The 16,420-nt window shown below is 36.0% G+C and overlaps 4 protein-coding genes across 4 annotated transcripts; 3 read left to right on the top strand and 1 right to left on the bottom strand.

The window, feature by feature from the left end:
- Positions 1-1,131: 1,131 nt before the first annotated feature.
- Positions 1,132-5,196, top strand: LOC100817183 (selenoprotein O-like). The gene is made up of 7 exons (XM_003556525.5): positions 1,132-1,595; positions 1,663-1,719; positions 1,799-2,098; positions 2,223-2,470; positions 3,173-3,479; positions 3,580-3,853; positions 4,775-5,196. The coding sequence occupies exons 1-7, from the start codon at positions 1,264-1,266 to the stop codon at positions 5,027-5,029; spliced, it is 1,773 nt and encodes a 590-aa protein (XP_003556573.1). The 5' UTR covers positions 1,132-1,263; the 3' UTR covers positions 5,030-5,196.
- A 1,487-nt stretch (positions 5,197-6,683) lies between these two features.
- On the top strand, positions 6,684-9,349 carry LOC100816645 (RGG repeats nuclear RNA binding protein A). Its single transcript, XM_003556524.5, has 7 exons — positions 6,684-6,988; positions 7,082-7,361; positions 7,448-7,513; positions 7,618-7,750; positions 8,320-8,475; positions 8,578-8,634; positions 8,966-9,349. The coding sequence occupies exons 1-7, from the start codon at positions 6,868-6,870 to the stop codon at positions 9,149-9,151; spliced, it is 999 nt and encodes a 332-aa protein (XP_003556572.1). The 5' UTR covers positions 6,684-6,867; the 3' UTR covers positions 9,152-9,349.
- A 138-nt stretch (positions 9,350-9,487) lies between these two features.
- LOC100811299 (G-type lectin S-receptor-like serine/threonine-protein kinase LECRK3) lies at positions 9,488-13,465 on the top strand. The gene has a single exon (XM_003555595.5). The coding sequence runs from the start codon at positions 10,889-10,891 to the stop codon at positions 13,289-13,291; it is 2,403 nt and encodes an 800-aa protein (XP_003555643.1). The 5' UTR covers positions 9,488-10,888; the 3' UTR covers positions 13,292-13,465.
- A 509-nt stretch (positions 13,466-13,974) lies between these two features.
- LOC100810755 (inositol transporter 1) lies at positions 13,975-15,836 on the bottom strand. The gene is made up of 2 exons (XM_003555594.5): positions 15,500-15,836; positions 13,975-15,428 (listed from the first exon to the last, which is right to left on the bottom strand). The coding sequence occupies exons 1-2, from the start codon at positions 15,684-15,686 to the stop codon at positions 14,074-14,076; spliced, it is 1,542 nt and encodes a 513-aa protein (XP_003555642.2). The 5' UTR covers positions 15,687-15,836; the 3' UTR covers positions 13,975-14,073.
- Positions 15,837-16,420: the final 584 nt, after the last annotated feature.

Genomic DNA, 16,420 nt, shown 5'->3' with positions numbered 1-16,420 from the left:
GATTTCTTCCTTTCCTAATTAATTAATATATTTTGATGTACATGAAAACAATTTATGTCTTAAAATATATTTATGCAATGTTGTTGAATGAATAATAACAAGTCAGTATAAAAATAAAAAATAACAAGTATCCTTTACACCGACGGTTCACATAAATTAAGTTCATAAAAGTATTAAATACATTTTGGCAAATATTTTAAATTAATTGAGCAAAAAAAATTGAATGTTTTTTTAAAACATTTTGACCTTTTATTATCTATTCATTATACAAAAAAATTATTTATTTATTGATGGGGTTTTTAATTTTGTAAAAGGAAGGGTACTATTGTTACTTTATGTTTGTACTGATCTTTTTCTTCAATATTGATATGACTTGTGCCATACTGGAGGATTTATAATATATTTTCTTCTGCTAATGAAAAAAAAATATACATATAAACAATTCACACACAACAGCTTGTATAAAATTATTTTTTATGTTTATCTCATCCTATTATTACTATTATCATGATATGTAATAAATGATGTGAAGAAAAAAAACACAGAAATGTTATTATATAAATTAAGAGTGTTTACAATGTGGTTTTATTTGATTTTCTTATAAAAAAAATCATTTGAATCAAATATAAAATTTATAAGTAGTTTGACTTAAATTTACTCTCAAATCTGAAAAAAATCAAATTTGGATGATTTTGATTTAAATATTATTTTATTAAAATTTATATAGTATTTACTCATTTTTTAAATCAAATTATATAAAAGAATTGCAAACAATAATCTACAAAACTTGTTAATATACTAAATATTTAATAATAAAAATCTATTAAATTTTTATTGATTTTAAAGTAAATATATTCTAAAAAAATCTTTTGAAAAAAAAATAGATATGTATCAAATAAAATTTGTATACATTATAAGATACTATAAATTTTAAGTGTTATACATAAAAAAAAAATATAATACTAAAATAATATATAAATGTTGCGGTTGGATCCGATTTTAAAATATAAATGATAAATTGATCCAAAAGGATCTATTTGAAGATAAAATCATTAAAATAAAAAGAAAATGATGGGTTTAGTCTGGTTTTTATTCTTTGGAAGGGTTTTCAAATTTTGTTTTATTTGAGTTAATAAAAAATTGTGTACTCCTTAGATGGTATACGTGTCGTGTGGTGGACTATAGAAAATAATTAATTGGATTTTGGGGACGGCATCCCAGGCTAGCGGAGCGGTTGACCCGAAGGAAGATATGATATGAGATATGAGATATGAGATGGGAGTCTCCATTCTCACCCGTTTCCATTTCTCTCTCCCTCTCCCACGCGCCACCGCCAGAAAGAGGATTTTCCATTTCTGCCCTCCGATTGCATGCCGCTCATCCATGGATCAGTCTTCTGGCCTGAATCTGGAAGATCTGAAATGGGACCATTCCTTCGTCAGAGAATTGCCCGGCGATCCCCGCCGCGACTCCTTTCCCCGTGAGGTTCTGCATGCTTGTTACACCCAAGTCTCTCCTTCTGTTCAAGTACACAATCCCCAACTTGTAGCCTTCTCCCAACCAGTTGCCGACCTACTTGATCTCGACCATAAAGAGTGAGTCTGTCCCATACCTTATATATCTTCAAATACCTACCTTTCATTCTTGCTTTTTGACTTTCAGATTTCAGAGGCCAGATTTTCCCCTTTTCTTCTCTGGTGCCACACCTTTAGTTGGAGCGTAAGTGCACACATGTCACCACCTCCTTTTCTTTTTGGGATCTTGATTCATTCAATAAATTATGAGGCTATCCATACAGGTTGCCTTATGCTCAGTGCTATGGCGGGCATCAATTTGGTATGTGGGCTGGGCAGCTGGGTGATGGCAGGGCAATGACTCTAGGGGAGATACTGAATTCTAACTCTGAAAGGTGGGAACTTCAACTTAAAGGAGCTGGCAAGACTCCTTACAGTCGCTTTGCCGATGGCCTTGCCGTCCTCCGCAGCAGCGTCAGGGAGTTCCTTTGCAGTGAGGCAATGCACCACCTTGGTATACCAACAACTCGTGCACTTTCTCTTGTTACCACCGGCAACCTCGTCACCCGTGACATGTTTTATGAGTATGCTATTGCTTCCTCTACTTTCACTTTTTTCTATCATCTCTACCTATTACATATTGGTGGACTTCGGATCCTTGGTTTTATTTACCGATTACATTTCCTGTTTTTAATATCACACGCGCAGCGGCAATCCAAAGGAAGAACCTGGCGCAATTGTTTGCAGAGTTGCCCAATCTTTTCTGCGGTTTGGGTCATACCAAATACATGCCTCCAGAAGTGATGAGGACCTAGGCCTTGTTCGTGTTTTGGCAGACTATGCTATCAGGCACCACTTTCCTCATATTCAAAATATGAGCAAGAGTGATAGCTTATCTTTCTGCACTGGTGATGAAGATCATTCTGTTGTAGATCTCACTTCAAATAAGTATGCAGGTAAAAATAAAACAAAAAACTATTTGTAGAATTAATGGCTGTGACTTTATTCAGTTTGAAGTTTGAACTGAAAAAACACTTTTGAGTGGTTATTTGGTCCTTCAGCTTAAATATCAGTCGGCTTAATCTCCTCATTCATTATTCTCTCTGCAAGCTAAATGCATGACTTTTTTATGACTAGTTGAACTTGGGGACCAGGTAATTGTAAGCTCAAGGCCCAGGTTAAATAAACTAGCTGCTACAAACATAAACAAACAGCCCAAATAACTGACAAATTAAGGAAATTTTCACAAGACAATGTTACCTAAAAACTTATTTTGGACAAATAATTGCCTTTTTTTTGTTTGCCAGTTTCTTAAGAGAGCTTTCAAAAAAACTATTTCCCCAAAAAAAGATGTTACCACTCATGGGCTAAAATCCCCTTCATAGACAATGTTAGTTCCTGACTTTGAGAACCTAATAGAAATTACTAACTAACCCTAGGAGTGGAAAAATGGTGTTGACTAAGTTAACTCGGCCTGACCACATACTAAACATAAGAATCCCAGATTGTAAGGCAACCAGATGTTACAGTTTGACCCAACATCCAAACTAGTGAAATTTTTTTAAAAATCTTTGAATCTTCTGGATTGTAATGCTGTCTTCATTGTATTGTATTGTATTGACTATCTATCCCTTCTTTTTAATGGTGTTTTATATCAGCATGGGTGGTGGAGATTGCTGAGCGTACTGCTTCCCTGATTGCTAGATGGCAGGGGGTTGGTTTCACTCATGGCGTGCTGAACACGGATAACATGAGCATTTTGGGTCTTACAATAGATTATGGCCCATTTGGATTTTTGGATGCTTTTGATCCTAAATTTACCCCAAATACTACAGATCTTCCAGGTCGAAGATACTGTTTTGCAAACCAGCCTGACATTGGTTTGTGGAATATTGCACAGTTCACAACAACACTACAAGCTGCTCATTTAATAAATGAAAAAGAGGCCAACTATGCTATGGAAAGGTAGTAGTAACGCTTTCTGATACCATTTTTTAACCTCTTAGAGGAGAAAATAGGTGTGAATTGCCTTTAAATGTTTCACCTCATGGTTGGTTTGTTTCAGATATGGAACGAGATTTATGGATGATTATCAGGTTACAATGACCAAAAAGCTTGGCCTCCCTAAGTATAATAAGCAGATGATTAATAAACTTCTTAGCAATATGGCTGTTGACAAAGTTGATTACACAAACTTCTTTCGTACGCTTTCAAATGTTAAAGCAGACATAAACATTCCAGATGATGAGCTGTTAGTCCCACTAAAGTCTGTACTGTTAGATATTGGTAAAGAGCGTAAGGAAGCATGGACCAGTTGGTTGAAAGCTTATATACATGAGGTACAGTTATTTCATGTATTTTCTTTTGGTTAAGTTATCCACTTGTAGTAAAAAAATGAATGTAGACTGACTATGAAGCATTGATAGTGACTTTTCTTCTTTCTATCTCTGTGGCTTGAAAGTTGCATATGCATGACTTTTTCTGAGGTGGTCTTTTGCCATTCTTGAAACTATGTCAATTTTCTGGTCTGGTGTGGATATATGATAAACCTCTGGAACTCTTTTTTTCTTTATGCTGTTTTTAGGTACTCGGATATGTACAAAGCCATCCCCATTTATTCTTTGATTTCTTTTCCCATGCCCAAAAATTCTAGTTTGTTCCACCCACATCAGTCATCACATAAATCAACTTTTACATTACTTTATTTCCTTGGCTCGTCTAAAAGTTACAAGTGACAGAATCTTGATCAATACTGGTCAAATTTATGGTTCATTTATGTTTATTAACCACCAGTTTGCAAGAAGCATACTGATATTGCAAGTTTGCAACCTTTTTCCGTCAGATTTCAGAAGACAAGCAAGCAAGTACTTAGTTAAACTAGTTGATGGCTTTGCATATTATTGGGCTTTCAAAGTAGTGTCACGAGGTTTGGAAACCTTAAAATTTGATTTTAGTTGGGAGTTGGGACTCTCATCACAACCATGTGATAATCATGAATTGAACCTCTGTACAAGAGAATTGGTGATTTGATAAGATGTTGAACCTCTTATGCCATAAGCTGCAGCAATGATGTGTGCACGATTAATAATGTGTTTGGATATGCATTAGGAATGCTCAAACGGACATTGAAGCGAATCCTTCCACTTACATGCTTTTATGTTCAACTGACTTGGAACAAGTGCAAATAATAAACCAAAGACACACTAAATGAGTTAGACAAAATGTCTTGTGCTTTGTCATCTAACATTGTGGTAATGCAGGTCTCTACCAGTGGGATACCTGATGACGAAAGGAAGATCTCGATGGATTCAGTGAATCCTAAATATATACTGAGGAACTATCTCTGCCAGACTGCAATTGATGCTGCAGAAATAGGTGATTTTGGAGAGGTTCGCAGCCTGCTCAAATTAGTGGAGCATCCGTATGATGAGCAACCAGGAATGGAAAAATATGCTCGCTTGCCCCCAGCTTGGGCATATCGACCAGGTGTATGCATGCTTTCTTGTTCTTCATGAGGCTCCCATTTAGGTCTAAAGGATTACAAAAATGAAAACATAAAAACTAGGAATTAATTAAGAGCAAAAAAATAGTAGCGTGTTTCTTTGTTTATTATTTTTCCATATGTTTCCAATATACTGTCCCCGAGTATTATTTAACACGTACAATGTAACATTTGGTCGAAGGGTTTGTTTGCGGGTTGATTGTTATTGTAGTGTGAAAATTTGTTTGTGATGGGTCAGTAAATTGATCTATTAAAATTACGGGATTCTTGGTATGGAGAAGAAAGATTAAATACTGTGAATTTGACATTATTTAATCTGATAGACATTATAATGCAACGACATGTTAATAAAAATTCACACCAACATAAGATCAAGAAATAATGAAATGAAAATAAATCAATCTTTTCATGTCCGGAAAACCAAGATTCACGAGTTTTAAATATTTGTATTTATATTTTGAGAAGGAAAAAAAAATTCCTGGAAAGTAGAAGAAGGAGAAAAAATTTCAAGATTCTTAAGAATGATGATTCTTGAGAATGCTTATTGGTTGGTCGGAAATATTCTTGAAAATAAAAGATTTTCATTTTTTTTAAAAGATTTCCATGCTTTAACTTTAATAAAAAAAAAGTTATTTTTATTATTTATCACATTAAATGATATTCCTAAGAATATCATAACTTTCCTTTTTACTATATTTTACTATGCTTTTATTCCTGGAAGAGGATGAGAATGTGATATTTCTATTAAAATATGAGAATTTATTCTCTAGTATACATGTAACTTTTATTTTTTACTTTTTTATTTAAATTGTTTTGAATTTTAAAAAATAATCCTAAGGTATTAAAATGTAAACAAACACGTTCTTAAATATACGCATGAATAACATTCTTAGTCATAAACGTCTCCAAAATTTTGATTGACTCAAGAATGTTAGACTCTTGCATGTCGATGAGAAGAACTGTGAAACATATAGATAAAAAACATTTAAAAGAACAATATTTTTATGATTTTTTAAGATGATAAATTAAAATGGAAAACAAATATTCTCATAAAATAATATTTTTGAATTTTTAAAAAATAATCAAATATGAAAAATAAACATTCTCAACTTCATATTCGAAATAAAGTTAATACTTCCCTTGTATAGCATTTGTTACAAGAAAAATTATTAGTTTATCGAGAATTTAAAATTGAGAATATTATTTTTTCATGTTTGCATTAGTTAATTTTTTTAAAAAAAATATTCTCATAATTGTTCACATGAAAAATGTGAAAATTTAACTTTTTCATGTTAGAAAAGAGTTTTATTTTGATTGAAATATCATGATCCTCTTATTAAATTTTTTAATATAGTAAATAATAATATTTTTGATAAAAATATCATGTTTAATTATTTTTAGAAAACATGATTATCATTTCTCAACAATAATGATTTTCGAATATAAAAAAATTACCTTATACTAAAAGACTTCCTTTGGAAGCAATTTTTTTTTTTAAAGATCCTTTGAAAGCCATTAAGAATCACATTTCCAATAATATTATACTTAGGAACATGTTTGTTTATTAAGTTTAATGAGCAAAGTAAATAAGAATATATAAATGAAGCACTTATTTTTATGATGATTTTGATATAAAGGAAATATTTTAATTGGAAAGAAAGTATGAGGAGAAGCACTTATTTTAATTTTTTAAAAAAGAAAAGAAGATTAAGATTCCCTAATAAATTGGGTGGGATGAGGTTCCCTGTATTATTTTTATAATAATCTATAGGGAGGCTAGGGTTTTACATATCTTGTTGTTCTGTTAGTCTAAGATGATGAGATAGGATTGGATAACAAATTGAGAGGAGAATGGCAAGCATGAACCCTTTTGATTTGCTGGGTGATGATGCAGAGGACCCATCTCAGCAAATTGTTGCAGAACAGCTCAAGGCTCAGCTTCCTACCAAGCCACTCCCTCCCTCTCAGGCTGGTCTATTCTCTTCTCTTCAATTTGCATTTTTTCTTTAAAGATTCTTATTATTGTTATTCCCAGCAAGCAAATTGTTGACTTCTTTTGTGATAGTGAGGGAAGCAAGAAATGTAAATTCACGCGGTGGTCGAGGAAGTGGCCGCGGCCGCGGTCGTGGTGGTTTCAACCGTGACTTGTTCAATGATGAAAATTCATTTGCTGCCCCTGCTGGTCAAGTTGCTTTTGAAGGAGAAAGACCTGCTTATGGTGGCCCTCCTGGTCCTTATCGTGGTAGTCGCGGTGGTGGTGGACGTGGAGCTTTCGGTAATGGAGAAGCTGCTGAAGATGGTCTCCCACGAAGACCATTTGAACGTCGCAATGGGACTGGACGCGGGTAAATTTTGTACATCTATGAGTTTTATAGTTGGCTGTTACTTTGGCTTTTGGCTTTGCTATTGATATAATTTGTTCTACTTGCAGAAATGAATTCAAACGGGAAGGTGCTGGGAGAGGGAACTGGGGTGTACAGACTGATGAATTTGCCCAGTAAGCACTTCTTTTGACCACCCTCTGCACATGGATTCTGTTTTATACTATTTTCATGAATTTTTATTGTTGTGTATTTCTTTTCTCTCTTGAATTTTACTTAGGGCAACTGATGAAGTGAATGAAACTTCTAAGAATTTTGGTGATGAAAAGCCTTCAGGTGAGGATGATGTTGCGGCAATTGGAAACAAGGAGAATCCTGCTAATGAAGCTGAAGAAAAAGAGCCTGAGGATAAGGTGATTGTTCAAGTGTTCTGATTTTATCTTTATCTGCTTCTGTAAGTGTCTTATTTTTACTTTATCACTAGACAAGTAGAAGATTTGTCACTTATAACTGTCATATTATGAAATTGTAATTGTGCATATGATCATAGATGTAAAGTGACTTACATTTTACAGGAAGATTCTGGAGGCTGTTGAATGAATGATATTGTAATAAAGTTTTGCTCAACCTTTCTGCTAAGGGTTCTCACTCATTGCTTTGGATCTTTATTTTTTATTGTTTCTGTACTACTTTTTTGTTGTGCACTTTTGAAATTCAACCGTGAATTTTGAGAACTCCTGTGATTATTCAATTCATAGTCACAGAAGAAAGTCTCACTTTGCTTAATTTTCATTTCCATTATTAAAATATGACAATTTTCCTTTTCAAATGTGGGTGACATCTTCTGCTGTGTATTTATACTTCTTGCATTTCTTAACATATGCCTTTTATTTCTATTGTTGTATGTAGAAACCCTAGTGAATGCTTTTAGTTTGTTTAAATTTTATTGCTTAATAGTATTTTTTTTTTCCCTGTTGGATAGGAGATGACTCTCGAGGAATATGAAAAAGTACTAGAAGAGAGAAGGAAGGCTTTGCAAGCACTTAAGACTGAGGAGAGAAAGGTAGATACTAAAGTTTTTGAATCCATGCAGCAGCTGTCAAACAAGAAAGACATTGATGACATCTTTATTAAGCTGGTAAGGCTTATGGCTCTATGTCTCAATTCTACTTTAGTTTTACATATTAAATTTGTTTTACTAATACTTGATGTTTGTCTCATTTGGATTGTTTATTTGAAGGGATCTGATAAGGACAAGCGCAGAGAGACTCTTGAGAAGGAAGATAAATCCAAAAAGGTGTGACTTAATTTGTTGCTTTTGTCTATCTATGACTACAGTTGGTTAATAGTTCCATTACTTATGATCATTTAATTAACAATTCCATTGCTGAAATTGCTATTTCTGGACAAAACTTGTAGTCAAGTGTTATTTCCTTATTGAATTTATTCTACCCTTGTCATTGACATTTTTAGTCTGTAATATTGGCAGCATTACATGTGATATATTTCTTCTTTACTTTAGATTTTGGATCATATCATGCTCATGGCCATGAGTTTTTAGTTTTTCATATCTAATAGATTTGGTTGCCTTTTTCCTCCATTTTGTTTATTGGATTTCATGTTTTTAGTCTGTCAACATCAATGAGTTTCTGAAGTCCCCAGAGGGTGAAAGTTACTATAACCCGGGTGGGCATGGACGCCGTCATGGTCGTGGACGTGGTGCAAGAGGAGGTTATGGTGGCTATGCAACTGCTAACATTCCAGCTCCATCAATTGAAGATCCTGGGCAATTCCCTACTTTGGGTGTCAAGTGAGAATTTCCAGTACTGTGCTGACATTTTTATGTACTACCTCCTCTCAATTTTGGTTCACTGCTTTGAAGCAGGAAAAAGAACTATGGTAATTGGATTTCCTGTATGGGCAATTTTTTTTTATAACGTCTTAAAATGTAAATTTAGATTGTTTCTTTGTGCCCCCCTTATTCTCTTATAATAGACGATGACATTCCCCTCTTTTTTAGATTGAACATGATAGATTTTCTTTAAATTTTTTTGGTTCCGTATTATGTTAATTTACCGTCTCGGATACGTTTACCAAACTTTACATAAATACATACCTATAAATGCCTATGTTTATGTGTTTTCCAATATCGGCCAGCACCACGAGTGTTTAAGGATATAGGTTTTTCCAATAAAAAATGTTTTTTTAATAAATTAAGCAGTTTGTTTCCAAATATAAGATTCTTCTTTTTTTTACAAGATCTTTTTCAAGTTGTTTTTTTATTAATTATTTTTTTACTAAAATATTTTTAATTACTTTACAATAATTCGTCACTCAATGTTATGAATTAAAAATAATAATGTATTGTCTCTAATAAGGATTGGAGAAGAAGATTAATACAAATGAATGAAAAATGCAGGAAGTAATTAAGTGAAAATAAAAAGATAGTGAAGTTTAATAATTAAGGATAGTTTCAATACAAATTGTTAACAAATTTAATGCAACTAAATCAACTTTCTTATATTTAGTATAAAAGAATTTTTGCTTTAAGAAGCAAGTTTTATTTGTATTATTTTAAGTTAAAGATACTGGTCCATTATTTGTATTATTTAAGCTTTTTTAAATAACCTTCATACTTTGTGTGCGCAAAATTGAAGGAGGGAGAGAGAGACCCTCACAATCGCTGCTCATCACCACCTCCACCCCTCTCCCTAAGCCTAGCCCATCTCACACAACACAACACAGAAGAATGGTTGAGTGTAAACGTTGCTATCTTACAATTGCGGCCATGAAAAAACCTTCTTCAAGCAAACATTCCATTTCCAAGAAAAGAAAAACCACCATTGCTACTACTGATTCCACTTCCTTCGAGTTATGCTCGTTCGATACGCAGTTTCCCGACACTACCTTCTCGCTGAAAGCTTCCGTTAGTTCTACCCGCACAGTTGTTTCCGATCACTCTTGCTGCAGCTCCACTCCGTGCCATCAGATCTGCAGGTTCGCTTTGTCAATGAAAGGTTTTTTTAAAAAATAAAAATAAAAATTCCACTCAGGCAACGAGTACAAGTGGTACCACACGTGGCATGCCAATGTGTCCGGTTAAATACGAGGCTAATGGTGTAAGGTTAACGTGAATCTACTAATAATATGGTGGAAGGTTAATACGAGGTCTTAAGTTAAACCGTGTAATTTGGTGTCCATGTCACGGCAATGAATAAGGATAGGATAACAATCTCGTGGACGGCGTCAAAGTTCGTTAAAAGTCAGCAACTCTATTCAATCTTAATTTTGAGAAGCAAGAAAATTTTCAAATTTGATTTTTCTCCTTGACAGGGTATAAACCTAACTTAAATTTTACCGTGAAGGGCAAGCTACACTTGCAGCACCAGCACCAGTCTAAACGGTACTACTGACTGACTTTGCAGTCGTGACATTTTACCGTGTCTTGCAAAAGTCAAACGAACTCGTCTTCATTCACCAAAGGCTTGTTTGTTTACTTATACCATAAGTATAGAAATAGAACACCATTTCTTCAAATCCCATTGATACATATGGCTGCAAAAACTGTTCTTGTTTGTGTTACCGTTATCCTTCTCCCCTTGCTGCAGCTTCCATATGTCTCAGCGACTAATGTTAGCATTGGTGAGACACTTGTTGCAGGTAACGGGGGTAAGCGATGGCTTTCTCCATCAGAGGACTTTGCATTTGGATTTCATCAGCTTGACAATGACCTTTACTTGCTTGCTATATCATACCAAAATATACCTCGTGACTCTTTCATTTGGTATGCAAACGGAGACAACCCTGCTCCTAAAGGATCAAAACTAGAGCTAAATCAATACACTGGACTAGTGCTCAAGAGCCCTCAAGGGGTTGAGCTATGGACATCACAGCTCATATCAGGTACAATTTCCTACGGACTAATGAATGATACGGGCAACTTCCAGCTTCTGGATGAGAATTCACAGGTGTTGTGGGACAGTTTCAGTAATCCAACTGATACCTTGGTGCCTACTCAAATCATGGAGGTAAAAGGCACGCTTTCATCTCGCCAGAAAGAGGCCAACTTCTCACGAGGAAGGTTTCAATTTCGCTTGCTTCCAGATGGTAATGCTGTGCTTAATCCTATAAATTTGCCTACCAATTATACTTATGATGCTCACTACATCAGTGCCACTTATGATTCGACCAACACAACAAACTCTGGTTTCCAAGTGATTTTTGATAATTCAGGCTTGTACATATTGAAGAGGAGCGGTGAGAAAGTTTATATTACAAATCCAAAAGATGCGCTCTCAACTGATTCCTATTATTATAGAGCAACCATCAATTTTGATGGAACTTTCACCATATCAAATTACCCTAAAAATCCAGCTTCAAATCCAAGCTGGACAGTTATGAAGACATTGCCAGACAACATTTGCATGAATTTGCTAGGAAACACGGGTGGTAGTGGGGTCTGTGGATTCAATAGTATCTGCACTCTCAAAGCTGACCAAAGACCAAAGTGCAGTTGCCCAGAAGGTTATTCTCCTCTTGATTCAAGGGATGAGTATGGCAGCTGCAAACCAAATTTGGAACTCGGTTGTGGATCAAGTGGACAAAGCTTGCAAGGAGATCTGTACTTCATGAAGGAAATGGCAAATACTGATTGGCCTGTATCAGATTATGAATTGTATAAACCTTACAATTCAGAAGACTGCAAGACTTCTTGCTTGCAAGATTGCTTATGTGCTGTTTCTATTTTTAGAGATGATAGCTGCTACAAGAAGAAGCTGCCTCTCTCAAACGGAAGACGGGATAGAGCAGTAGGGGCATCTGCTTTCATTAAGTTGATGAAAAATGGTGTTTCATTAAGTCCTCCAAATCCATTCATTGAAGAGAAGAAATATAAAAAAGATCAAGATACTTTGATAACTGTGATATCAGTCCTTTTGGGAGGTTCTGTCTTTTTCAATCTGGTCAGTGCTGTATGGGTTGGTTTCTACTTCTACTACAACAAAAAAAGTTCTACCAATAAAACTGCTACAGAAAGCAATTTGTGCAGTTTCACCTTTGCAGAGCTAGTGCAAGCAACAGATAACTTCAAAGAGGAATTGGGAAGGGGGTCTTGTGGCATTGTCTATAAAGGAACAACAAATTTGGCTACTATTGCAGTCAAGAAACTAGACAAGGTGCTCAAAGACTGCGATAAGGAATTCAAAACAGAAGTGAATGTGATAGGCCAAACTCATCACAAAAGCTTGGTTCGCCTGCTTGGATATTGTGATGAGGAACAACACCGGATTCTGGTGTATGAGTTCCTGAGCAATGGAACTTTAGCAAACTTCCTCTTTGGAGATTTCAAACCGAATTGGAACCAAAGAGTCCAGATTGCCTTTGGGATTGCAAGAGGGCTGGTCTACTTGCATGAGGAATGCTGCACCCAAATCATCCATTGTGACATAAAGCCACAAAATATACTACTTGATGAACAATACAATGCAAGAATTTCAGATTTTGGGTTGTCAAAGCTACTAAAGATTAATGAAAGCCACACAGAAACTGGCATTCGAGGAACAAAAGGGTATGTTGCGCCAGACTGGTTCAGGAGTGCACCAATCACTACCAAAGTTGATGTCTACAGTTTTGGTGTACTGCTTCTGGAGATCATTTGCTGCAGGAGAAATGTAGATGGTGAGGTTGGCAATGAAGAGAAGGCCATTTTAACTGATTGGGCTTATGACTGTTATAGGGCTGGAAGAATTGATATACTGCTTGAAAATGATGACGAGGCTATCGATGACACAAATAGGCTTGAAAGGTTTGTGATGGTAGCTATTTGGTGCCTTCAAGAGGATCCCTCTCTCAGGCCACCAATGAAGAAGGTGATGTTGATGCTGGAAGGAATAGCTCCAGTCACAATTCCACCAAGTCCCAGCCCTTATACCTCTGTGTCTGTTAGTTGTGGTTGAAAATAGTTTCATTTCTTGTCTTGCTTTTACGTTATGTGGATTTGTGATTAGATGTTGCTATTCATTTTAATTCCCTTTGTATATGTAGCTGCTCATAGAACATCAATTTCTGATGATTGACGAGGTCTGAAATTCCTACACAATTCTTAAATATTTATGCTATATTGACCAAAACCAAACATCTATTGGCTGCCATTTTCATTCAAGAATTATATTCAAAAGATTCAATCTCGTTGGAAAACAAAGCTCCAAAATAGAAATAGATTCTTCTAAATTGCAAGCATAAGTTAACAAAGTTGCCACGCTTACAAAAAGATCGGTTTAAGATATTTCCAGTCTCAGTTACGGTCGGTTTTGATTTTTTTTCTTTTTTTCTTTTCCATGCATGATTCATTATGACTTTTAAATAATTTGTCGTGATATAGCCTAAACTGAATAAATATATGATGATATATCCACAGCATTGTCCCTCTGCAACTGATATGCAAAGTATGACCATTTTACATAGGAGTAATGTCAGAATTTTTATAGTAGAGAGAGATCGGAACGATAGATTAAAAAACGGTTCAACATCTAGTTTTATGAAGAGAAATTAATTATATAAAATTAATAACTCAAATAAAAATATCTTTCCAAGACTTAGAATTAAAAATTCCAAGACTTGGAACAATGAATGGGTCACACTCTCTCTCCGCCTCTAACGCGCTCCACAGAGCAGAGGCTTCATTGATCCATATCCTCATCACATGGAGAAAGGATGAGCGTTAATTGTTACAACAGTATTATGAACTCAAAGCTTCTTTCTCAGCAAGGCTCGCTGTGGTTTTGTCCCTCCCATAGGCCCTCTCCTTCCATATGTATGCCACTTCCTCAAATGTCAATCCTTTGGTCTCTGGCATCAAGAAGATGACAAAAACAATTGCAATGACAGATACCACCAAAAGAATGATAAAACTCTCTCCAAGCCCTATGGCGTCAACCACTGAAAGGAAGCTGGTGGACATGATGACACTGCAAATCCAGTTCACGGTTGCTGACATGCCACCACACAAGCCTCTATACTCTTCAGGGTAAATCTCTGAGTTCACAGTCCATGGCACAGGACCCATACCGGGAGCAAAGAAAAGAATATACAAAGCCAAACCCAAGATAGCAATCCATCCAAGTGTTTGACCCGTGTTGCCATGACCCATAAGATAGCAGGATGTGGAGAGAATGATCAAGGACACAAGCACGCCAGACAAGCTACCAAGAGCGAGCTTTTTGCGGCCGGCGAGGTCGATGAGGTAGATGCCAAGGATTGTGCCAGCGGCATTCATGCCAGAAACAATGAGGGAAAGGAAGAGAGCTGATTGGTTTGATTTGAAACCGGCCATCTGAATGATGGTGGGACTGTAGTACATAATGATGCTGATACCAGCAAACTGCTGCAGAGCCTGAAGTCCAGCCCCAAAAGTGAAAGCAACTCTGATTTCTTTGTTGGTGAAAACATCAGTATACTTGACCGAGGCCTTGCTCTCAGGCTCCTGCAGAAGAAGATCATCTAGAATTTTAATCTCGTCCTCCAAGCGGGGAGAGGAGTAGATCTTAGAGAGAACAAGAATAGCTTCCTCACGCCGGTTCTTCATGTAGAGCCATCTAGGGGACTCGGGGAGAAAGGAAATGAGGACAAACTGAAGGACAGCTGGGAAGCCAGAGAGACCAAGCATCCAACGCCATGTCCCGGGAACTCTGGTGAGGCCATAGTTGACGATGAAGGACAGAAACTGGCCAGCAGTGATCATAAGTGTGTTAGCGCTGACAAGTCCTCCTCTGATTTCAGATGGAGATACTTCTGCAATGTAGACAGGAGCGGTAACAGAGGCCGACCCAACACCCAGACCCACCAGAAAACGACCGAATATGATCACGTAAGGGTTGCCTGCCAAACCCATTATTACTGAGCCTGCGCCAAAGCATATGTCCGCAATGATAGTGGCGGTCTTGCGTCCCAGATGATCATTGATTACGCCACCAATTGCAGCACCGAAAATAGCACCGATCAACGCCATCCCAACAATTACTTCCTGAATGAAGCTGCTATTCCTCACCAGCTCGAAATCCTCTTTTATGTAAAGAAGAGCGCCGGACACAACGCCTGCATTATTCATTCATAATGTTAATTACTTGTCCATGCATGCATAATGTATATAAGTAGCAGCTACGTACCAGTATCGTAGCCGAATAGAAGACCACCGAGGCCAGCGGCGAAAGTGATACCAACGATGTAGGGGTTCTGGAAAAAGGTGATTTTGCGTTCGGGATGCATCTCCAAGTAACCTGAGCTTCCCGCTCTCATTGACATCCCCATTCCCATTTCCGCCACCATTTTCTTCGCCAAGGAAATACCAATCATGCATGCAATGGAGTTGAGACAACCTTTTTATAAACCTAGGAGTCGCCAAATTAAGGAAAGACGGCTCTGGATCTAACTACCTTGCTACGTCTGTCTCTGTCCTCTCTATTTATGGCTTTCCTTGTACCTAACCTCAAAACCATTTCTCTCTCTCCCCGTCATTTCTTTTATTACACATACTCAACTAATTAACGTCTTCCTTTTATTACACATGTCTAACTTGTATTCTAACTAATAACTAATTAATTAATTAATTGTTATTTCTTACTATCATTTCAAATAAAATAAAAATGTCATGTCAATAATACGACATGCGGCCTAGGTCGTGTTTTGGAAAAATAAATCGGTTGCAAATGAGGGGTTTCTCTTGCTTTATTTGTTTTTCTTTTTTCAAATTTTTGTTCGTATTTGGTGTTTTGTTTGTTCCAGATGAGGGGGTTTCATGGAGGAGCGATTCACTGTGCGTTTTATTTTCAAGAAAAAGTAACCTTTCCAATACTCTAAATAGTTCAGTTTGAGATTAGAAGATTGGTTCATGTTTGAGTTATTTATGGTAACATTGCTCTTGAAAAGCATTGCTTTTAGATAATAGTGAGAAATAACTTTATTTTTTTATTTTATTTTTTTTATGTTTGCTTTGATGTTTGTCATTGTACTCTCTCAAAAGCAATGAGCTCTCACACTGTTATAGTTTTTCACACCAATTCATTATTTCGCACAAATTTTGAACAATA

The sequence above is a fragment of the Glycine max genome, chromosome 20 (assembly GCF_000004515.6).
Source record: "Glycine max cultivar Williams 82 chromosome 20, Glycine_max_v4.0, whole genome shotgun sequence".
Lineage (NCBI taxonomy): Eukaryota > Viridiplantae > Streptophyta > Magnoliopsida > Fabales > Fabaceae > Glycine > Glycine max.
The sequence above is the reverse complement of the archived record's forward strand: the minus strand, read 5'-3'. Positions and strand labels throughout refer to the sequence as shown.